The 24,184-nt window shown below is 37.2% G+C and overlaps 1 protein-coding gene and 1 non-coding gene across 8 annotated transcripts; one reads left to right on the forward strand and one right to left on the reverse strand.

Moving 5' to 3' along the window:
- Positions 1–214: 214 nt before the first annotated feature.
- Positions 215–12,938, reverse strand: ZNF214 (zinc finger protein 214). Of its 7 annotated transcripts, none has more exons than XM_074335917.1 (5): positions 12,764–12,891; positions 12,123–12,227; positions 11,578–11,666; positions 7,531–7,692; positions 215–6,438 (listed from the first exon to the last, which is right to left on the reverse strand). In XM_074335917.1, the coding sequence occupies exons 4-5, from the start codon at positions 7,655–7,657 to the stop codon at positions 4,742–4,744; spliced, it is 1,824 nt and encodes a 607-aa protein (XP_074192018.1). In that variant the 5' UTR covers positions 7,658–7,692; positions 11,578–11,666; positions 12,123–12,227; positions 12,764–12,891; the 3' UTR covers positions 215–4,741. The 7 variants fall into 7 exon arrangements, with proteins under 7 accessions (XP_074192018.1, XP_074192019.1, XP_074192021.1 ...); XM_074335918.1 differs by having other exon boundaries at positions 12,111–12,227; XM_074335920.1 differs by lacking the exon at positions 12,123–12,227 and adding an exon at positions 12,228–12,287 and having other exon boundaries at positions 12,764–12,858.
- Positions 12,939–16,726: 3,788 nt separating this feature from the next.
- On the forward strand, positions 16,727–16,854 carry LOC141572573 (small nucleolar RNA SNORA32). Its single transcript, XR_012497897.1, has one exon. It is a non-coding gene; the product is annotated as a small nucleolar RNA SNORA32 (small nucleolar RNA).
- The last annotated feature ends 7,330 nt before the right edge of the window (positions 16,855–24,184 follow it).

Here is a 24,184-nt window from a genome sequence, read left to right on the forward strand (position 1 = left end):
TCTGAATAGAGATCCAGAAGGAAGTTACAAATGAGTGGCAGGCAACAAAATTGAAAAAATATTCAGGGATGTGACGGCAATTATAAGCATACATAGAGTAAACAAGTCGATCTGTAGAGAGAAAAGAGGATACCCAAAGAGAAACAAGCTCTTGAAAGAGTAGCCTCATTGAATAATGTCTTTGTAGAGCAAGTTCCCATACTGAAGCTTCTGTCCCCGGATTTTTTTTGATGAGATTTTAAAATACATTATATAACTCCATATTTAAATGAGATAACCTAAGTGGATCTCTGTTCTTTGCAAATAGAAATTCCTGAATAGTGTGTAACTCTAGGATACATGCCTAGATATGAAATCACTGTAGGAAAGAGTAGGATTTTGCCAAGAAGCTTTTCAAAAAAACATGTATCAATTTGCCCTCAACATAAGTAGTATATAAGTATCCACCACTCTGTACTCACTAAAAATTGCTATTATAATTTTTAATAAAGTGGTATTTTATTGCTTTAATCTGTTGTCCTTTGCCAAATTATAAAAGTTCGTAACTGTCATAATCAAAACAAATATTTTTCCTATTGTTGCCTGACTTCCATATGTTCTTAACCTACAGTTTAAAAAATTTTAGGAGAACTAACTCTGGGTGGTGAACACACAATGGGATTTATAGATGATGTAATACAGAATTGTACACCTGAAATCTATGTAATTTTACTAACAATTGTCACCCCAATAAATTTAAAAAAAAATTATGTGGTCAAAATTCTAGGTATTTTTTCTGGGTTCTTCCATTTCATTTAACTCTCAAAAAATGCATGTGTGTTTTCAATATAAAAACCCGCTTTATTGAATTTTAAAAGTTTATGTTTCAAGTGGTGGAACCTCCTTTTAAAAGAGGAAATTTTGTGCTAATTTTGAATATGACTCATATAAAAATGGGGTTAAATTTGTGATTCTTTTGTTTCTGTTAAACCAGCCTTCATGAAACCATACGTAGGTTCTTAGAACACAACTTGAAAACTTGTGCTTTAATTGGCATATATACACATATATGCATATATATGATGTAAGTCATGAGATGAAAGCCTAATTTTATTTTTCACCAAAGAAATAATTTTCTCAGCACTATTTACTGAATAAACCTTCGCCTAGTCATTAATTTTTATCATATGTAAAGTATGTTAGCATATGTACTACATGATATGTATATACAGAGGGTGCCAAAAAAATGTATACACATTTTAAGAAAGGAAAACTTTATTAAAATTGTAATATGCAATATATACTGGTAACAAAAGATGAATACAAGTCTCATTTGACTTCTGCAATTACAAGAGGTTCTCAAAATGGTTACCATCAGCTTCCAGATACGTCTGATTATGGCGAACTATTGCTTGAGCAATGTTGACCAAACTGTCCAGTTGCATACATTTTTTTGGCACCCCCAGTAACACACACACACACACACACACACACACACACACACACACACTCCATACACTGGTCTACTTCTAAGCTAGTGACTGAGTATTCTGAACATTTTTCAAATATATAACCAAGTTCTCCATTATTTTAACTTCAATATAGCATTATCTGTTAGCAATCTTAATCTTTCTCATAATTCTCTGTCCTTCTCTAATGTTTTTCTTAAAATATTTTAGAATCTCATTTTTTAAATTTCAGATGTCATTGGGATTTTGATGAAATTTTAAATAAATCTATAAATTTACTTAGGAACATTCCCTCTAAACGTAAATAAGACTCCTCTCTATTCAAGTCTATTTTTATTTTCAATTAAATGTTTTGTTTTTCATTATTTTCATTCTACATTTTTATTTGTTCCTTGTTAAGACATTTTAGTTTTATTACAAATCATGTTTTTTCCACCCATTTTATTTTCTGATTATTACAAGAGTTTAAGAAAATGTTGGTTTTTATATTTTTACCCATCTTAATGGGGATAATTAGTTGATTTTTTTAATTTATAAAAACATATTGTAGACACTCCCTTTATGTTTGCCTAATAAACTTAGCCTGTTCTTTTACATCAGTAAAATTAATGGCAATGTTGAGCAATTGATCAATTATTCAATATCATTTTGCTTAATGTTTTTATTTGTAATAGCATATAAGTAAAAATTTTAAAAATCAAGGGTTTTCAAAATTTTTTAATGGAGAATTTAACCTATTTTGGTAAACTTGTTTTTTTCTCATCTTGATACATGTTCTCAAATTTTTTAGGATATCTTCTTGGTTTTTTGTCTGTCTTTGGCTATAGCGACTGAACTTTTATTTTATCTTCGCTTTTTCTCCTGTTTTGAAAGATATATGTTTTTAGTTCTCTTAGTTGCAATTTCTAATGTAAAAAATATATATTAGAATTTTACTTCTTGAATTTTTAAAGTCAAGAAGAAAATGTAATAGTCTATACTACTTAAGATCAGAAATGTAGTACACTTTCTTTTGCTGTTTTCCTCATAGTGTTGCTGGATTTAGCAAATGAAAAACACAGGATGCCTAGGTAAATTTGAATTTCATATAAACAAATAATGTCTTAGTATAAGTCCCATGCAATATTCGGAACATACTTATACTAAAAAATTATTCATGTATATCTGAAATTCAAACTTAACTGGGTGTCATGTATTTAATCTGACAACTCTACTTCCCCAGTCAAACTTTTATATATACTCTGCTTTTATACCCAGCATTTGTATATTAAATATTTTCTTGCACAACTATTTAAAATTTTTGAAGTTTTGTAAACAAATTAACAATTATTCAGACTTAATGGCATGTTTTATCTAAGTGCTCATAACCCGTCCTTTTATACCATGACTTCCACATTCTTGGGTTCTTTTTTAAAAAGGCACGTTTTGTTTCTTGCTTATCTAATTTATCTGCACGCATAAAAGACAATTTAGTTGATTTAAAAAAAAAAATCCTGTAGGTGATAACAGAATTTTTAACCTCACAATTCCAAAGGTGTTGTTCCGTTGTCTTTTGACATTTTATTGTTGCCTAGGTCTTTCTCCATCCTCCCTTTTTGGTTCTGTGGACAACTAGAATTTTTCTTTCTGCATTGTTCTTTTTGTCCTAAGTTGTTTCTAAGCGTGGTTTTTATACTTGTTTTCCCTAAAATCTAGTGAGCATATACTTTTAGCTTAGAAACAATTTAATTTCTTTAATCATTGATTCTACACATATTCCAAATGTTCTTTTATCTTCCTTAGAAACACCATTCTTACATTGGAATCGCCATTCTCTGCACTTCACGTCTTTCCTGTCATTGTTCTCATCTCATTATCCTCTACTTACACATTTAAGATCATCTCAAGTTTATTCGTTACAGTATTTGATGTTCTGCAGTGTCAGTTTTGCTCTTTGTTGCCTTTCACTATGATACAGTATTTTAAAGTTCCCTGTAGTCCTTCTTCATTTTATATATTTTTCTTTCTTATCTTAGAGTTTCTTCTGTACTTATGGATTTCTACTCTAGTTTTATTGAATTCAGGTTTTCTGTCATGCTACCGAGGACACCAATTGTTTTGAAAATTCTTCTGGAGACCAAAATAGTTCATTTTTAGGGCTATAGGATTCTGAGTCTTTACAATGATATTCCTTTCTTTGGATTGCAACTTCTTCTTATTTCCCTAAACAGGTCTACTTATTTTTTCTTGGGTCGTGATACCCAAACATATTTATATATCAATAATTAGGACTTGTGCATTACTGTTTCTACTCCATTTTTATAATGGCCAGATTCTCTCTTCTTACATAATTAGCTTGAATTCATTTTTGCACATAGCTGTGAGTTCATTTCTGTTTCTACCAGATATTTCTCTATTACCACTCTCTTCTACTGAGATTAAATCAAATTCTACTGCTTGGATTTCTAACTGTGAACCTATGGAGTATCTTCAGTTTCTAGCATTCACTTCTATCAGATTTTGTCAACATCTTTCACACCTTAGATAAACTAAATCTTGTGCTTCTTATTACTTTTCTGAACTTATGAGTAAATGTGGAAAGCTGGGGAGGAGGATGGATTAGAGTGCATTGTGGTAACCTGAAAGTACAGCACCTCTGCAACAAAAAGATGGTTCTTGAGTTTTCTGGGTGACAAAGATTTTAGTTGACTTAGGATCTCTAAGCTGTCCTATCTCCGATAAAGGGTCACACAGTGTTTTCCTATCTGTTGTCATAAGCAATTGAATTCTATTGGCCCTAGAATTAATTCTTCCACATTTGACTAACAGGTTGTCTGCCAGCTTCAATTTCAAGTCTAGTGTGTTTTCCTTTTTTTTCTGTGGCTTCCTAGGGACTTTATAGGAGAGTCAAGATTTTATTCCATAGATAGCCAGCTATTTTCAGTTCAAACCAAAATGTAAGTACAGATAAATGTTTTGAAGTGGAAATATAAAGGTGAACATACAGTATGATTTCATGCACATAAAAAAGCACAGAAATAAAGACTAGAATGAAAGAGGAGGAAGAGTTTTCTCAAATCTTCTACATAGTTTATAATGACTATAATATTTATAGAAAAAAAACTTTAATTTTTTAAATACACAGGAATCCTAAGAATCTCACGTTGAAGTAAATTATTCTTAGTGGGTATTAGGGGAAACTGTAAATGTTGCTTGGGATTACTTGGGTTATTTATAGAATTTTCTTCCCAGCAGCATTTATTGGGCTTAAGGTTAAGCTTTGATTAAAGCTTCTGTTAACTAAATGCACAGAATTATAAGGTTTCTCTTCTGTGATTATTGTGAAGATGTGAATTCTGATCAAATCTCCTATAATACTCATGGCATTTATGGGGTTTCTCTCCTGTGTGGACTCTCTGGTGAATTCGAAGAGCTGAGCTATGACTGAAACCCTTACCACACTTAGCACATTGATAAGGCTTCTCTCCTGTGTGGACCCTCTGATGAATGTGAAGATTAGAGCTGTGACTGAAGCCCTTTCCACAATCATCGCATTTATAGGGCTTTTCTCCTGTATGGACTCTCTGATGAATGAGAAGGTGTGAACGCTGACTGAATCCCTTACCACACTGTTCACATTTATACGGTTTCTCTCCAGTATGTACTCTTTGATGAGTGTGAAGCTTTGAACTCTTGCTGAAGCCCTTCCCACATTCATGACAAGTATAGGGTTTCTCCCCTGTATGTACCCTCTGATGAATGCGAAGATCTGAGCTGTGACTGAAGTCCTTCCCACAGTTGTCACATTTATAAGGCTTCTCTCCTGTATGCACTCTCTGATGAATTTGAAGATTTGAGCGCTGGGTAAAGCCCTTACCACAGTTATCACATTTATAAGACTTCTCTCCTGTGTGGACTAGCTGATGAATTCGAAGATTTGAGCTCTGACTGAAGCCTTTACCACACTCATCACATTTATATGGTTTCTCTCCTGTGTGGACTCGCTGATGAACATGAAGTACTGAACTCCGACTAAAACTCTTACCACACTGATCACACTTAAAAGGCTTCTCTCCTACGTGAAGTCTCTGGTGAATGTGAAGTAATGGGTTTCTACTGAGGTCCTTAATACACTCAAGTTCATAGAGTTTCTCTTCTGTATGGATTCTTTGATGATTGTGAAAACTAGAGATCTGACTGAAGCCCTTACCACATATATTACATATATAAGGAGGAACCTTCCCTCTGTGGACTCTCTGATGAAAGTGAACACCTAAGCTCTGACTAAAGTTACTGTCAACTTTATCACATCCGTGCAGCTTCTTACCTATGTGGAATCTTGGATGTCTGTATAAGGCTGACCCCTGAGAGAAACATGCTGTGCTGATGGAGCATTGATAGAACTTTTCTCCAAGTTGATTTTTCTTGTGGAGAACACACTGCGAGTTCCAATAATAAATTTCTTTACATTTACTACATCCACAGTATTTATCTTCCATAGAGTCTTTCAGTAGGTCATTTCGGCATATCTCCTCAATGTACTCTGGAAGGGCGTCCTCTATTGGGAAATAGGAATGCTGAACTATGAGCTTCTGTTCTTTTTCCATGGAGAGATTTTTCCTAGATATGCCAAGATGGTATCTGTTTCCTTGAAAACCATGTGAATCACTCATGTAGATTTCTCTACCATAGTCTTGAGAGTGTTTTGTTTCTAAGGGCTGCCAAGGTATAAACTTCGTATATTTTAAGTTCCTGGGATTTTTGCCTTCAAAAGCCAGTTCATAGTCCCCATAGCCTGGTACTTCTGTGGAGAGTATTAACCATTCTTGATAATGAGAAAAGTCTTGTTGCTTTTGGTCTTTGGAATCTGTCCCTTGAATGGTTTTCACATAGTTTCGGTTCTCATATATCTGAGTGCTCGCAGTCCTCCAACCTCGCCAGCAGGAAAGATTTTCATGTTCTAAATATCTGAATCTTTCTTTTTGGGGTTTGTAGCTCTTTTTCCAGTTTCCTAGAAGTATAAACAGATAATCCAGTAGTGATATTAAGTCTGTGTTTAAAAATTTCCAAGTATACATTCCAGAATTATAGGAATATATATGTAGGTTGGAGTGGGAAAGAAGGTTATGCCTTAGGCTGCTCCGTATTTGGGTCTGAAATTTGTTTGTTTGTTTATTCATATATGTATTCATTCACTCACTTACTCATTCCACAAACGTATCTTGAGCATCTACTATGTACTCTTAGAAATAAAAGAGTAAGGCTGACTGACTGCTTCATGGAAATAGTCTTTGAAGACCAAGATTTAATTAGATTACTCTATTTGGGGCACTATTATAAGAAATAAAATACTACTTCTAGAATTTTTGTTTTAGAATAGTGTCATAGATTATGTATAAAAACATGGCTGTATTAACTCTCTATTTTAATCTATATCTTTTGGTGTTTCCCTTCCACACTGACTGTAGGCTTGGCTGTACAATTTTCTTTGGTCACTGGGACAATAGCAAAAGTGATATAAGCAGAGACTTGAAAATTGCTTGTGCATTGGGGCTTTGCCTCGCTCTTGCTCATTTTGAAAATTCTGTGACCCCCACCATGTAAACGAACCTGAATAGCCTGCTTGAAGAGGGACCTATAGTTAACCCATTCCCATTCTCCCCACTGATATTTACCAACTGCCAGAAATGTGAGTCAGGCTCTCCAGCCCCAACCAAGTGACTCCATGATAGAAGATCCATGTAACCAATTAGAATCATAAAAAACAATAGTTTGTTTTATATCATTAAGTATGGGGTTATACAGCAAAAGCAAACTTGCACAAATAGTACGGAGAACAATTTTAGGACCACACAAAACTGATTGTGTATGATCTGTGCTTTAAATGTAATACAGAAAATAAGAATAACAATCACAAATACCTATTAATTACATAGTCTTGGAAGATGTCTTGCTTTACATATCTTCTATTTGTCATCTGATTTAAGACCCATTTCTGACACTTGTTTCTTCCACCTCACTACAACACCAAGATAAAGAACCAAACTACTCTACACAATTGGTCCCAGAAGAAACGGTTCCCTAAGAACTGGGATAACTTTACCTACTGACATGACATTTGTGTAGTTCTCCCACATGACCTCTCTGTAGAGCTTTTTTTGAGAAAAGTCCAGGAATTTCCACTCCTCCCAGGTAAAAATAACTGTCACATCTTCAAATGTTACTGCCATCGGGTCAAAGATCAACCTTTCCGGGAAGAAGAAATCTACATAAGAAGATGGAAAAGGAAAAAGACATTCATCAGGTAACATAAATGGCAAATCAAATAGAAAAAGAAAGAACTTCAATAATGATGAAAACAAGAAAGGCAAGAGGAGACACACTAATAGTCAAATGGCTAAATAATGTATCTAGTCATTCAACCCCATCACTATTATAAGAAACATTTATATAGCATTTGTCTGCTAACCACTGGGCTAACTACTTCACATATATTTCAAGTAATCCTCACAGCAATCCCATCTTGTGCATATTACTATTACCTATTCTTTACAAATTAATAAGCACTGATTGCAAAAGATTAAGTGAATTCCCAAGATTCAAACATGAATCTTGAATGTTGAATTAATCAACAATGAAACATTAGACACAAATAAATCAAAAATGAGGAAATTCAGTGATCTTTATTTTTATATGTTTATAAAATAAAAGTTAAAAAATTGAAAAATAATGTTTAATATAAATGAATATATAAATAAGAAAAGACAACTGGGATGCTCAGAAACCCAGACTACAGGACTGAAAAGTGTGGAAAATAAATGAACTCACTGGTCCTTCATTTTGTAAAAAGTACAGAAAAATAAAAATTTAACATGCTAAAGAAGCCATTGGCAGAAATATATACATAGTGATTCCATGTATATACTGTTCAAAATTGGCAAACTAAACAATTTTGTCTAGAGATGCAGACATAGGTAGTTAAAACTGCAAAAAAAAAAAAAAAAAAGCTTAGGAATAATAAACACAAGATTTAACGTAGCCATTGCCTCTCTAGGAGAGGGAGGGAATGAAATTGTGGAGTCATCAGGGGGCTTTTAAAAGTTTTTGCTGGTCTAGATGGTGGGTGTCCATGTTATTGTATTTTAAATTGTACATATTTCTTTTAATATATTTTTTGCATTATGTAATACATCACAATAAAAGTTCAAATTAACATAAAGTACAATAACATAATTTAGAAAAAGTTTGGACACAAATAATCTTTGAAAGTTATTTTTAAAATAATATTTAACAACAGTAATTTTAAAATATAAATTCTTAAAAATTAGTTTAACAAAAACACTTGAAACCTATATAAAGATAGCTTTAGAATTTCAAAATACTCCACAATCTTAGGCAGGAGAAATAAATGTAATTTTGTTCTCACTAAACTTACCTATATTTTTAATGGGCTCCCAATCAAGATACTAACAAGGTTTGGGGGAAGGGAGAAGAAGGTATCTGACAAACTGATTTTCAAGTGCTTCCATGAGAAAAAGAAAAATTGTGAAAAAGAATAAGGGAGACTAACCCAATGGTATATAAAAACTTTAATGAGGCCTCTAATTATACCACCATGGGGTTGACACAGGAATAGAGATTAATGGAAAGACTAGAAATCCAGAAATGGACTCAAATATAGCAATTAATTCTAAACATGATAAAGGTGATACCAAATTAGTGGGGCGAAGATGGCTAATTTAATTGATGCTGGGACAAGTGACTAGCCATCTGGCAAAGAAAAAAAAAAAGCTAGATTCCCTGCCTAAATTCTTGTATCTTAGTGACTAGAGAGTTATCAGATACCGTGTTTCCCCGAAAATAAGACGTAGCTGGACCATCAGCTCTAATGCATCTTTTGGAGCAAAAATTAATATAAGACCTGGTCTCATATTTTATTATATAAAACCCAGTCTTATTTTACCATAAGACATTTACTATAAGATACAGTATAAGATATAGTAAAATAAGACCAGGTCTTATATTAATTTTTGCTCCAAAAGATGCACAGCTGATGGTCCGGCTAGGTCTTATTTTCGGGGAAACATGGTATGCATTATATTTCAAATATTAACTAACATAATGGCACCCAATTGTTAATGAGTTCTAATTGTCAAGCACTGTACTAAGTCTTTTACATGTGTGATCTTATTTAACCTTCTTAACAACTCTATATAGTAGGTTCTATTTTCCCACTTCAGTTGAGAAACTGGTTAAGTAACTGAATCTAGTTCACATAACCAAGAAGTTGTGGAGGCATGAAACAAGTTTAGGTAGTAAGTCCAGAGCCTGTATTTTGTCCAATATGCTATACTAATAAAACACACTGAAAGGTCAATATATTCAATATCTAAAAGTTATTATATGTTACTTTTACTTCCTTTTTCCAAAATAGAAATCATAATGGTATTCTGTGGAATATTCCCAGTATGTAAGCTATCTTCCTTTTCTTTATCCTCACTGGGTAAAAAGGAAAGGCTAAATTCCTCTTTATTGCCCATTAAATCCACTGTGTATAAAGGAACAAGATTAAATACATTATGATACCAGAATTAAGAATTGAGAAATGAGTCTGTGAAACAGGATAGCCCCAGAAGTGAGCTGTGTTACATTTGTGTATGTGAATGTGTGTGTAAAGAATTTTGTGATTTGGATAAGAAAAGGTAGTACCACAATCAGTGGAGAAAGGAAATGTTACTAGAAAAATAAGTAAGAAAAAAGAATGTTTAAGTTTCAGAGTTAAATTTTTAAAATACTTGAAACTATAAAATACAATTGAAAAAATGAAATATTTGAGAATGAAGAACTTTCAGAGCATAAACCTATATATTAAAAAGAAATAAGATTTCACTTCACGCAAATTTTTAAAATTTCAGAACTTTTTTATGTAATTTCTCTATATAATGTATCTTAGATAAATCCATGTGTGTATATTTGTACATATGTGTATGTATATGTATGCATACATATTGTTTATACAGATTAGTATGTATATAAAGTATTAGATAAAAGATTGTAAGTCAATAATGGCTGCCTCTGGCTGATGTGCAGGGGACTCTAGAGTAGTTCACGAGAATAAGTAACCCATTAAATATTACCAGCCCTCCACAAATGGTCTCACCTTATGCATTCATATTTACACTCTACTGCAACTACCCAATTTCCTATTTCTTCCTTCAAATTCTGCCTGAGATTAAAGGATGGCCTTCCTATCTGGAATGATTATCTTCCTATACATAATGATTATTCAAATCTGAGTTTCTGTTCCTGTCTTTTAAGTGCGGCTCATACTGGCACTGTTTAATGTGCAGTAACTTTAGAAATTATTATTAACTTCATATGGTTTATTTACCCAATCTTGTATTTATCTCAGAGCTCTAAGGAAAACATGAATTGTATAGTAGACTTGAATGACTGAGTAAATGTTGGGAAAAGACACTGGGTGGGAGGCAGGGACTTGCTGTATAGGAAGCTGTCCAGGCAAGGGAGGAACATATTCTGTTCTGTCTGGTATAGGTATTCCCATGGCCACTTCAACTACTAGGAGAATTCACGGGTATTTTATAAATGAGAAAAGACAATCCTACGAGCTATGATCAAATAATTTATTACAGTGAAAGATACATTATTATTAATTCCCCTCAAAATACTCCCCCTTGCTTCGAACACATTTATCCCATCGTTCTTGCCACTTTCTGAAGATGTTCTGGAAGTCCTCTTTCGTGAGTATTTTCAGTTGTGCTGTCATGGCTGCCTCAATGTCCTGAATCGATTCAAAATGTTTTCCTTTCGTGGTCATTCTGACTTTAGGGAAGAGCCAGAAGTTGCACGGTGCCAGATCCAGTGAATAAGATGAGTGAGGACACACCATAATGTTTTTATTCGGCAGGAATTGCCATACCAGAAGTGATGTGTGACATGGAGCATTGTCATGATGGAGGATGAAATAAAGACACGAAAGAGGATTTCTAGAACTGCTTCCGAAAGTGGCAAGAACAATGAGATAACTGTGTTCAAAGTGAGGGGGATTAATGGCAATATGTCTTTTCTGTAATAATTTTTTTTTAATTTAAACATTCACTATATTTTTTTTACCACACCTCCTACTCACCTGGGATCAGATAATGAGGAAAATAGTAAATATTCCTTCTAACTTTGTGCTTCTCTTGTGGGTAAGGGTGGAGTGTTGAGAAGGCTGAGCTGAGGAATGAAAGACGGCATGACTTGAAATTCCCAAACCCAGTACATTCTCCACATACTAATGGGGCATGAACCCAAATCCCCAACGAAGAGGTCAGAAAAAACCCAAGAACATTTCTGTTCCCCTTCAAGAACCAGGAGACTTATTAGGACTGGCACCAGGACTTTATTTCTGACCCTCTAGAAACTTCAAAAGTACTATTCTACTTTGAGCATGAAAACACAGAATTTGATCTCAGTTTAATCCCTCCAAGGATGCAGATGTTCTCTATGTTATTTAATCTCTCTGACCCTCAAGGCTTTTCTAGTTTATTATTAAGAACAATAAAAATAATAGAAATAATAGGGTAGTTAGTTTATATTTATTTTTTTATTTTGTTCATCAGTTAAGTAGAAAGATAATTCCACTGCTCTCCCCTACTGTTAACAACAGAAATTTATTACCAGATTTATTACCAGAGTACGTAGAGTCTTAGATCCTGATCATAGTCTCAACTCCACCACCAACCACTTGTGGAGCTTTGAAAAGGACCAGGCTTCTAGACTTGCGACTTCCCTCACCTGTAAAATGGGGTGCATGAGCGTTTGCCACCCAGGTACTGCCTTGCTGATCACAGGTCCCTGGGGAAAATGATAAACAGTAAGAGCCCTCTTTCTCTAGGGAGAAAAATGATTCATGGGTGTCCTAAGAGCAGGGCAGGTTTGGGCTCCCCCAACGAGCAACGGGCTGCCCGGGTGTCCGGTTTCAGACTACAAACGGTTCTGAAGGAGCGGGATCTCCCTGTCTCAGGGCCACGATCTGCGCGGCCTCCGTTCCGCTGCCCAGACCGTAGACCCGAGCGGCGCCCCAACACCTCCCAACCCCGAGCACCTCGGCCCCAGGGCCCAAGTTGCCCTTCTCTCTCCTTCCCCTTACTGTTTTAACATGGGCAGGGCGGCTGTGAAGAACCCACCTACACTGGTGTCTCCGGGATTTCTAAGCCGCAGCTATTTCTCCGCCCCGGACCCTCCCTGTTCTGCCACTCTTTCTTCAGTCACAGCTTTTCCCGCCCTTGTCCGTTTCTGGCTCAGTGCTCCCAAGAGTCCGCGTCACTTACGGAGCCTCTGATGGGTACGGAGACGACCAAATCACTCCGTCTACACAAACAATGGCCGCAGCCCCGCAGCACCGAACCGAAGCCGCAAGGCCTGGTATACACACTCGGAGTGTTTCCATGGAGACGGGAGGGGGCCGGCAGGAAAGGAGAGCGCCGGAGAACGTCGCTCCTGATTGGCCAGTCCGGCGCTGTGCCAAGCGTTCCAGGGGCGGAGGTTTGTGCGCTCGCTCACTCTGAGCAGGGGATGGGGCCGAACTAACCACCCCCGACCCATGCTAACGAAATAGGACTGCTTCTAGGGCCCCTGGGAAGGGGGCGGGGCTGGGGATTCGAGGAAATGAGCGGCCGGCCTTGGAGAATTCTGGGACCCTCACAACCCGCGAGTGCGGAACCCCCACAACAGGAACCTGGGGAAACCTTTGCTGTCAGGTCCCCTTTGAGGACGAGGGGTGGTTGCCCCTGCTGTCTCGCGCCCTCGATGAAATGGGCACCCCCATTAGCTCTGGCCCTAGCATCCTCCCTAAACTCGAGGTTGGAGTCACGCAGAAGATCTTTCCAATTTCCGTTCATGGTTGCCTGGACCGCTTCGCTCCTGCTCATTCGTTGGTGGAATCTGGCTTTCCTCCTCTCTTCCTGCCAATTCTTGGGCTCCTCTGGTGGCTCCTGGCAGACACAGGAAAGGCAAGATGGGACCGAGGTGGAGCCGTGGGCAGGACCATCGTCATGGTATCCTGGGAAGAGCAGAAAGAGATCCTAGTACTTGATCTTCTATCATGTAGTTGAGTGTGTTATCTTGGGAAAATGTTTTCATTTCCTTAAGCACTTTCCCTCAAACTTGAGTTGAATCCGTAATTTTCAATTTAGTAGGCAAGAAACCTTTGTTAGGACAGTCTTTGAAAGCAAGGGACTCCTTGGATTCCAATCTGACTACACTACTTACTGGTGATGTGACTTTGGCTGAATGACCTTTTTTGTGTCAGCGTCCCCACCTTTAAAATAAGCATAACTGTAGTAACCATTTCAGAGACTTGTTAGAATTATAATGAGGGCAGTTACTAAAATGCTTAATCTAGTCCCTGGCATATAGGAAGTATTCTATAAATGTTAACTATGTATCTACAGTTAAATGTCTACCAGGGGTGGATAGTCCAGGGCCTACCCCTCTTGCCCCTACTAGGAAATGAGCCTCTGAGTTACTTAGGATTCCCAACACCACATTTTGAAAATCATTGTGTGGACCCATCCCGGGCTTAAACATTCAGAGACAAAATGGCATATCGTTTAGGAGCTTGCTTAGGCTTTGCTGTTTGACAAAACTGACTTTAAAATTGTTATTCATTAAATGGTGTTAGGCAAGTTCTTTAATTTTTTGTCTCATCTGTAAAATGAAGATTGTAATGTGGTTAAAAAGTTATAGTTGATAAAATCTAAAATCCTGAGTGCACAAACGTTGACCAGTAAAAACAAGCACTGGAGGTGGGCTGCTCTGCCAGGCTTCTTCCAACCTGTCAGTCCTGACTGTAATGTATCAGTCCTGATTGTTAAAGAATAAGTGGGATAATCTATGTAATTTGTTTTTTTGACATTTCTGGCACATAAAAACGTCAAATGTTAGTTGTTGATGCCTTTATTTAACTTATAGTCTCATTTTTAAAGTGTGGTTTGAAACTAAAGTACTGTTCAATCAGAGGATCTCACAGGTGTAACAGAATCTCCTGAACTTGGAGTTGTTGTGAACTTATTTTGAGATGGAAGTGGAACACAGGGTTTTGTTTTAAGCAACTGATTGTTTGCAAGTTAATTAATTAATAACACTACTCCTTAAGGCTTTTCACCCCAGACACACTGATAATGTCTTCTCCTTGCCAAAGTTGGAGTATACTGGGAAAAATTGGGGCTTTTCATATAAAAGAAAGTGAGTGGGTCTCCCATTTCATAAGGTCATTCACAGAACAGGGCAGTAGCTCTCTGTTAGATATGGATCATGCGGGAGATTCTTAGAAAGGGCTGCCTAATGAGCTCTTCTTTTTCCTGCTCTAGCTGCCTGCTTCTAAGAGAAATGGGGCTTATGGAGAGAAATGTTGAGTTTAGAGCACTGCTTTAGAGGTATCGAGACTTGATGTTGGACCTCCCTTCAGCCTTCTGGGTTGATAAGAATGTGGAGAACGGCATCAGTGCCTAGGTGCTGAGTACTTGAAAGTGGCATTTCTTGAAAAGATCCTGGACTTCAGGTCTGTGGACCCCCGTAGGAGACCTGTATAAATTTGCTGGGGTTCTTTGACTCCCAAGAAACCAAACAGATGAACGGGTAGGCGGGCAGTCCCCTGTGCTGAATTCAAGAGATTATAAGGAGACTAGGAAGCAAGAAGGTTTTATCCAGGTGCCTCAGTAGGAGAATGGCAGGCTTCATGCTTCTATTCAATAGCCAGCAGCGGTAAAGGCCCCTTCCCCTAACTGTGGGACTGCTGCCACTTAAAATATTCCATTAACCAGACCTGAACCTCAAACTGACAAAAACAAAACAAAACTAAGACAGAGAATGATGAGTAGAAACAAACAAAATGTGCATCTAGGGATATGTAACTGCTAGAACAGCAGATGACGGTATTAATAACAAAAAGAGTATCAAGTACAGCATAAATGCTTGTTGAAATTAATATATATGCTTTTAAAATTTTTAATTTAAAAAGAGACCTATATTTATATCTATCTATATGTAGTTTCCTAATTAAGAAATTTAGCAATTTAATTGGAGATGGTCCCTTTTGAGACCCAAGAACTAGATGATTTAAAGACATACCCCAAAGCACAGAGGAAAAAAGACAGATGGAAATCATGAAGAAAAAGGAGATACAACTTAAAGGATAGACCTATGAGACCTAATATGCAGACATAAAAATTCCAGAAGAAAAAAAAAGTGGAGTAAAAAAATTAATGAATAACAAAAAAATAGAAAATTTCTGTAGGCTGAAAATTTTTAAGGCCTGAATCTGCAGATATAAAGAACTCACTACATTTCAGTTTGGATTAATAAATAAAGACTCACAGTATGCATACGCATATACAGATATAGTTTCTACAAACTAAAGAAGAAAGAACTCAAGGTTTTAGGCAGAAATGGCAAGTTATCTAAAAAGAAAATGACATTAGACTTCTCATTTGTAATGTTGGAAGCTAGAAAATGGTTAGATAGCAGCTACAGACTGAAATAAAGGGGTGGCACTCCATCAGCCAAAATATAGTCACCTGTCCTGGTGAAGTAAATATTTGAGGATTTGTAAAAATTCAGTCTGTATCACTCAGGTCTCCCCCATCTGAAGGAACAATTCAAGAAAGGACTCTAAACAAATGACAAATAAACTAACAGAAAAATTATGGAAAAGGAAACCAAGGTGTGAAATAAATAATGAAACTAAAGTCATATGTAAAGAATGCAATAAATTATCAGTCATTGTGCTAAAGGTGAATGGACTGAATTTTCTTATATAAAGGCAGAGATGGGCCAAACAGCAAAATCCCGCCATATGCTGTTTAGGAGAACACCTGTGAGCTTTGTCAGAAAGCTACCAGGCAAACAAAAGAGCAGAAATTTCAACATTGCAGAAAACAAAGTGAAAGTTAATTTAAGAATCAAAGAAAGATGAACTTTACATGTTGATAAAAGACAATTTCTGAAGACGTATAAGAGTATCAAACCTACTAAATGCATAGAGCAAAAATGTACAAATTTGAGAACTATAAAAAAAATTCAGTTCTGTGGGAAAATTCAATACATTTGTGTCAGAATTAGATCTAGCAGACAAAAAATAAAACCATACAGAAATCAAATAATTAAAAATCTTAATTAAATGTGATTAAGTATAATTAAAAATTTTGATTTAAAAGATACATAGAAACTTATATCCTGAGAATAGGAAACATGTTTTTGTGTCCGTATAAAATTAACAAAAACTAAGCATGAGATGGTCATTACCAAGGCTTTTAGAATGCCGTTTCTCATTTGAGGTGGCCATGACCACAAAACATTTTTCCTACTAGGTTTCTTTCCTGCTACTAGTATGTTGCTAGCATTCAGCCTATTGGGAACATTTTATTAAAAATATTTTTAAAAATTAAAAAAAAAGTTAAAAAGGAAAACTAATCATGAGTTGCCATCCTCATTCTCAGCTGATGAATGTGGTTTTAATTGCCCTTATTAACTTTGCACCCTATTAGTTTAGTTTTATGAAGAGACATCTTTAAATTCTTTCAAGATACTTTTTTGCTAGTAACTGTTAATTAAAGAGACTTGCATTTTCAATTTTATTATATAGCATTTTGAGCAAAAAAAGTTAACTTTTTGCAAAAGTAATGGAGACAAAACAGAACGTTCTTTAATAATAATGCAAAAAGGAGCAAGCAATCGTCACAAGGGTTGCTTTCCAGGTGAGAGCTAAATAAAAAGGGAAAAACAAAAAATTGCACTAAAATGTATGAATGTAAAACTTAAGTGTTTATGTAAAATTAAATATGGTCAGGTATATGTAAAGTGAAATGGAAAAGTTTTCATTCATTTTTATTAGGTACAGTTTAGGACTTTGTGCTTCTAAAGTTTTACTTGAACGGTCTCCTCAGTTTTTTATTTTTCATGGACTAAATGTGTTCTATTTTATGTTTTTACAAGCATGTTAGAAATGGTTTTAGAACCCAAACCTGTAACATTCATAGCTTTCTTAAGATGTACGTACTTGTGAATATAACATTCAGCATATTACCTGAGTGGCTGTTACATAATCAATGAACATAGTAGGTTGGAGCCCAAACCAAGAGAGTTTACCTTGTTTTTCTCTCACCTCTATAGTGTTGGTTATTCTTTTGGGTTAGTTTTTATATGAATCTTATAATCTAGGGCTCTGATTTCTGACTGGGATTGAGGTTATTGGCTCCACCTTGCCCTTAGTATCAGTTGCCTACAGGGTACAGTTGTTTAATGCCAACAAACACTGGCTCCTACTTTGTCAATAAGGTTAAAAGCTCTCCATGGAGATTCCAGCTGGAGAAATGATACTTTAAACAAGGTTATGGACAACTCTAGAATCTCCCAAATCTTGCAGCTATGTCAATTGGAAAAGGTCTTTAGAATGGATAACCTGGAGAAAAAGGAAGCTGTCCTATGAGAACACACATTTGCCTTTTTGATCTAGAGTGCTCTCATCTGAGAGACAATTCTCATTCCTGAAGCTGCTGGACCTATTAAGGTCTACGCCAATTTTGAGATCCCTGTCTTCAGGGACCAGGGCCATAAATTTACACCAGAGTAGTTCTAGTCATGTAGCATTTGTATGAAATTGCACTATCTACATATCAACACATATCAACATAGAGTCATGGTGACCTTGATGTTTGATTTGACTCAAATGTTCCTCAAATATATCAAGCAGGCTCTTGTCTGAGGGCCTTTGCAGTAGCTATTTCCTTCTGGATTGCTCCATCTCCCAGATATCTCATGGCTCATGCTCTTGCTTTCTGCAAATGTCACGTTAACAAAGTGTCTTCCCTTTCTACCCAAAGGTAGCCCCCAGCCCCTGTACAAGGTCTGTTTTCTTCATAGCAATGATCACTATCTGATATACTACCTCATTATCTGTGTTACTTCAATACACTGCAAGCTCCATGGGAGGTGGGTGGGGGAGGGAGGAAGCGAAACTTTGGATGTTTCCTTCACTGCTAGAGAGGGCTCAGAAAACTGCCAGGCACGAAGCAGGTGCTCAATAATTATATGGATTATTGGGAGGTCAACCCAACCTGGGGTCCAATTCCCAGACCCCCTCCCTCCCGCTCCACACCCCCAGCCCTGTCTCCCACATGTTATTGGTTATCAGGAAAGGAAGGACGCTGAGCACCCGCAGGTGTGCTGCACGCAGAACAACCTATATACAACAATGTATCTTCTCCCAGGAAGATTGCGTGGTAGAGAGAGTCCGAGGCTCAGGCCGGGCGGGGAGCGTGGGAGCAGCCCCTTCCCTGGCCAGCCAATGGGAAGAGAGCCTCGCTGGGCGGGTGGGCAGGATCCACCGCATTCCCGACCCACGCAGGGCTTTTTGCGTGTTTGTTCAGCTCGCGGCGGAGGAGGGAGAGTAGGCAGAGAGAACCAAAGAGCGGGTTTACCTTTAGCGTCAGCCGACAGTTGCCTGTTGAGCCGTTGTTTTCACTTTTTCTCTCTTGCGTTCGCTCATGGTTTTCAGAGCAGAGATTTAACCTTCGCACCTACTCACACTGTGACCACAGGTATGGAATGACTCTCCTCTGGGTGTGTTTTGCCGGTCCCCAAATAGGAAGTTAGAGTCAGTAGGAGTGTTTGTGGCGCGCACATTGTATGTGGCAGACATGGAAGGGGATGCGGACCTAGGAGGGAGGCCCAAGAGTGAGAGCTGCCAGGACCCCCAGGGTGGAGAATGCAGCCGATTTGCGGGCGTGGGCACGGGCGGAGACCCGGCGGGAGAGACCACTTTCCCGGGGAGAGGCGGCGGTCACCTTGCGTGGCGGGGAGCCCAGGACTAAGGTGCGCACGTGGATAAGAAGTCCACTTCGGGTGGGGACCTAGAGTGGCCTGAATTCAGGTGGTGTTATTATACCCACTTTCACCAGTACTGATGAATTCAGGCACCCCTCTCTCCTCTCGGCAGGAAGCAGGTGTCGGTCATTCACTCCGGGAATATTCCCGCCACCTGTGCTCCGCGCTGATTTCCCCCAACCGCGCTCCGTGTGATGCCTCCTCTGAGCCCCTCTCGCTCCATTGGAGACAACAGCCTAACACTTTACATCCCCTGTGCTGCGCTACCAGTTTCTCTACTTCCTAGCAAAGTTTTGAAAAGAATGCCCTTGTTCGTTCCCTGCGTGAGGTCATCCTCTACCCATAGTGGTGAGATTTTATCACTCTACAGAGGTTACCATGAGTTCCCACCCGCCAAATTCGAGTGCAGTTGACAAGCATTCATTTCTGTATTTCCTTTGGGGTTTAACAACTTGCTATCGCCTTCCTTTTATCGTTCCACTTATTTAAAGAACGTATTGTGGTTTTAAAAAGTCACAAATTGCCCTAAACCCAAAACACAGCCATGGTTAATATTTTGGTATATTTTCGTTATCTGTTTTTTATGTGGAGGTTTGGTTTTAATTCCGTGGTTGTAATCATATTCCTACCATACGCTTTTAACCCTGCATGTATTTGCATATTGCTGCATGAAGAGGTCATTTTAATGATAGAAAAAAATCAAGCGTGTGCCGTATTTTTATGCATTTATTTCATTAATCATAATTGAATTTTAATTTGTTGACACCCCTACTCACAAAACTTTTTTCTGCATTTGGGATTATTTCCATTGGATAATTTCCCAGAGAAGAAGTTACCGATTGGAAAGTCATGCATACTTTTAAATCTCTACATAGTTGTGGATATGCAGCTTTCCAAAGGTGTATCAGTTAACATTTATACTAACAATATCTGCTCCATTCCGTTCTCATTGTCATACAGTATTATTTTTTAAAAGCTTATTTTTGCCATTTTGATCATTGTGAAGTGATATCACTTGGTTTGTATTAGTTTTTGTATCTGCTTAACTTCGAGTGTTTTCTGAAGTACTTGTTAGCCATTAACCTTTTTTTCTGTATGAAATTCTTGCAATAATTTGCTTTTAGTGCTTTGCTTATCTTTTTGTGTGTTATGTCTTTCTGGTGATATGAATCTTTTTAAAACCATATTTTAGTGTGAACTATGATTCGTATAAAAGAGTTCATTGCTGCGGCTGGTTGTTACAGCAGTTAGAGCGCAGTGCTCGTAACACCAAGGTTGTTGGTTGGTTTCCCACATGGGTCAGTGAGCTGTGTCCTCCACGACTAGATTTTAAAAAATGACTTGACATCGAAATGATGGGTCCTGGAAAAACACACTGTTCACCAATATTCCCCAATAAAAAAAGGGTTCATTAAACATAAACGTGCAGCTTAGAGAATGATTACCAAGTAACTAATCATCCATGTAAACGATCACGAGGTCAAGGAACACATCACCAGAGCTCAAGAGCCCCAGGGGTACCTCCCTGATCACAAATGTCTCCTTCCCTGCAGAGGTAACACTAAACCAACTTTTAGGAGTAAGTTACTACCTTCCCCCCAGCCCATTATAAAAAATACAGCTTTAACACACATGTGTCCATAAATAGTATAGTTTTCCATATTTTAGTTTTGGTCTTTTTATAATTAGAATTGTGTGACACATAATCTTTTGGGGTTTGGCTGCTTTCACTGATTGTTTTTGAGATACAGCGTAGTGGCATGTAGCTGCAGATGATATATTTGCATTGCTGTATAGGATTTCATTGTATGAATTTGCCACAATTTATTTATCGGTTCCACTATAGGTGGACTCTTGGATCTTTTCCAGGGCTTAGGAATTACAAACAATGCTGCAGTGACTATTCTTGTACTCATATGTCATGTGGTGTACCCACACACACATTTCTGCTGGGTATATTCCCAGGAGTGTAATTGCTAGGCCATAGGGTATGCAGACCTTCAATTTAAAAAAATAACCATTTTCTTTTTTAATAGTTTTGGATTTTGCAGAAAGAGTTCTCATATGCTTCTCCCCCCATTTCTCCTATTTTTAACAGCTTATGTTACTATAGTATATTTGTAAAAACTAAGTCAATTAAGACAAGTCACACTTCATTCAGAAGACCCAGTCTTATTTTAATAAAATATAAGACCAGGTCTTATATAATATATAATATAATACCTAGGGTTTTATATTAATTTTTGCTCCAAAAGACACATTAGAGCTGATGGTCTGGGTAGGTCTTATTTTTGGGGAAACACGGTAGTTGTATCCTGGTTCTTTTTCTATACAGGCAAACCTTGTTTTATTACACTTCACTTTATTGTACTTCACATATGTTGCATTTTTTACAAACTGAAGGCAAGACCTTCCAACAGCAAAAAGATAATGACATACTTTATTGTAATACTTGTTTGGTGGTCTGGAGCTAAACCTGCAATATCTCCGACATAGGCCTGTACTTGGATCCTCTACAGGACCCTGTATTACACTTAGTCATCTTTTCTTGTTAGTCTTCTGTGGCCTATAACATTTTTTCAGTCTTTCCTTGTTTTTCATGACCTTGACAGTTTTGAGTACTAGTCAGATATATTGTAGTTTGTCACTTTGGGTTTGTCTGATGTTTTCCTCATGGTTGGACTGGGATTATGGGTTTAGGAGAGGAACATCATAATGGTGACATGCCATTCTCAGCATATCATATCAGTGGCACATACTATCAACAGTGACTGTTGACCAGTGATACTAACCTTAATCCCCAAGCAGAGGCTGTGTTTATCAAGTTTCTCCACTTAGCAAATCATTAAGCACAGTCCACACTCATGGGTGGGAATGGGCTGGGGTTATAATCTATCTCCTGGAGGAGGTTATATCTACGTAAAGTATTTGTAATTATTCTGTAAGAGAGATTTGTCTCCCCACCCCCCACATTTATTCATTCAGTCAGTCAGTAAGTCAGTTATCTGTCAGTATGGCTCAAGGAAATTTGGTTTATACTTTGGGTTATAATCCAATACTACGTTATTTATTTTGGCCATTGGGAGCTCTTTCTGGTTGGCTCCTGTGTCTTTTTGACATACCCTCTCCTTTTCTTTTCCTTACTTTCTGGCAGTACAAGAAGCTCTAGGTTCACCTAGTATATTCCCTACCCCAGCCCTAGAATCAGCAATTTCTCCAAGAAGCCCTGATTCTTCTTATTGGAGAGTAGTATTAGAAACCAAGATCTGGGTCTGGGGGCCTATCTCCAATTTTAGTAGTGAATGCCAACAGTTCTAAAGTGGTTTTACTAATTTACACTTTATCTCTTTGTCAAATTTCCCAAAAAAAATTTTGCTGGGTTTGGTTTATCTTTTGTGTTTGAATTCTTATGGGCAAGTGGTTTTAATTTCAATATCGTCAATAATATATTTCCTAATATTTATCCTGATTCTTGATCTTTGTGTTATTGTGTCCAAGATGATGAGTCCGTCTTCCCCTATGGCGTGATGAATGTCGTCAGCTATTTTTCCTCCTCTGGTTTGAAGTATTAGTGTTTTACTGATTTATTATATCTGAGTTATTCTGCGAGGACAATAATTAATTTTTACCTGAATAGTTTACAAATTATCCAAAAAATTTGCACTGAATGCTTCCTTTCCCAGTTATGGCATTTCTTCTATTATACATTAGAGTCTCTCGGAATTGCTTTTTCTAAGCTATCTACTCTTTTTGATTTGTTCATTATGGTGCTATCACAGGGAAGGATTGATGAGTTGTACAGTTAACAATAGAGGGTAAGGCTTTAGAAGTGGTTTCAACTGGGGGCAGTTTGCTGCCCTGGGGACATTTGGCAATGTCTGAAGACATTTTGTTTGTCACAACTATGGGAGATTGAGAGTTCTAATGGCATCTAGTGGGTAGAGGCCAGGAACGCTGCTAAACATCACACCGTGTCCCCCAAATAATTATCTGGCAAAAAACTTGTTAGTAGTGATGAGGTTGATAAACTGCTATAGAAGATTCTGTTAGACCAACCAAGAAAGGAAATAGGGCAGGAGTGTGTGAAAGGGTGGGAATATCCTGTTTCCTAGATAAAATTTCACTTCCCCAAGACCTTCTCATTTCTACCCTTTATAGAACTACTAGAGCTCAAAAGGTTGCCGTTATATAGCTTAGAGGGCTTCCTCTTCCCCTAGCCCAGTGTTCATCACAAAATCAGGCATCGCAGAGCATGGCCACATAAATTTCATTTAACTCTGAATTCCCAGTGCCTAGGAAAATTGAAATTAAAAGGTGGTGGTACCTAATAGAAAGAATGAGCTTTATAGTTTGATATGCTACTTGTGAACTTTGTAACCTGGGCAAGTATCTTAATTTTCAAGTTCTTCTATCTGTAAAGTATGGATAAAACCAAACTTTCATGAGTATTTTTAAGACGAGAACATTTTCATGAAGAACCTTTCACAGTAGATCCTCAACAAATATGGTCATTATTAACATGTACTGAATGAATAAATTATTTTGAACAAATATGCTTTAATCATTATAGATGGTAAAAATTCACATCAATAACTTTGCAAATTGAAATTGATCCTTTTAGACCATAGGTTCCCATTTGAGTTTAGAACATTCTGGAATTTATGAATGTCTTCACATAAGAGGAACAACATCAGACATCTGTTTTCCCCTTCCCAAAAATATAAACAAAGACCACAAACAAAAAGCAAATTCCTTCAAATACAGCATAAAACCTTTGGGAAGGAGAACAGAGTATATTGTGCTCTCTATCAGAATTGTAGCTACTGTGTAGTAGAAACCCAGTAGGATTCAGAACCATGTAGATATTG

This window comes from Rhinolophus sinicus, linkage group LG06 (genome assembly GCF_036562045.2).
Source record: "Rhinolophus sinicus isolate RSC01 linkage group LG06, ASM3656204v1, whole genome shotgun sequence".
In the NCBI taxonomy this organism is placed as follows: Eukaryota; Metazoa; Chordata; class Mammalia; order Chiroptera; family Rhinolophidae; genus Rhinolophus; species Rhinolophus sinicus.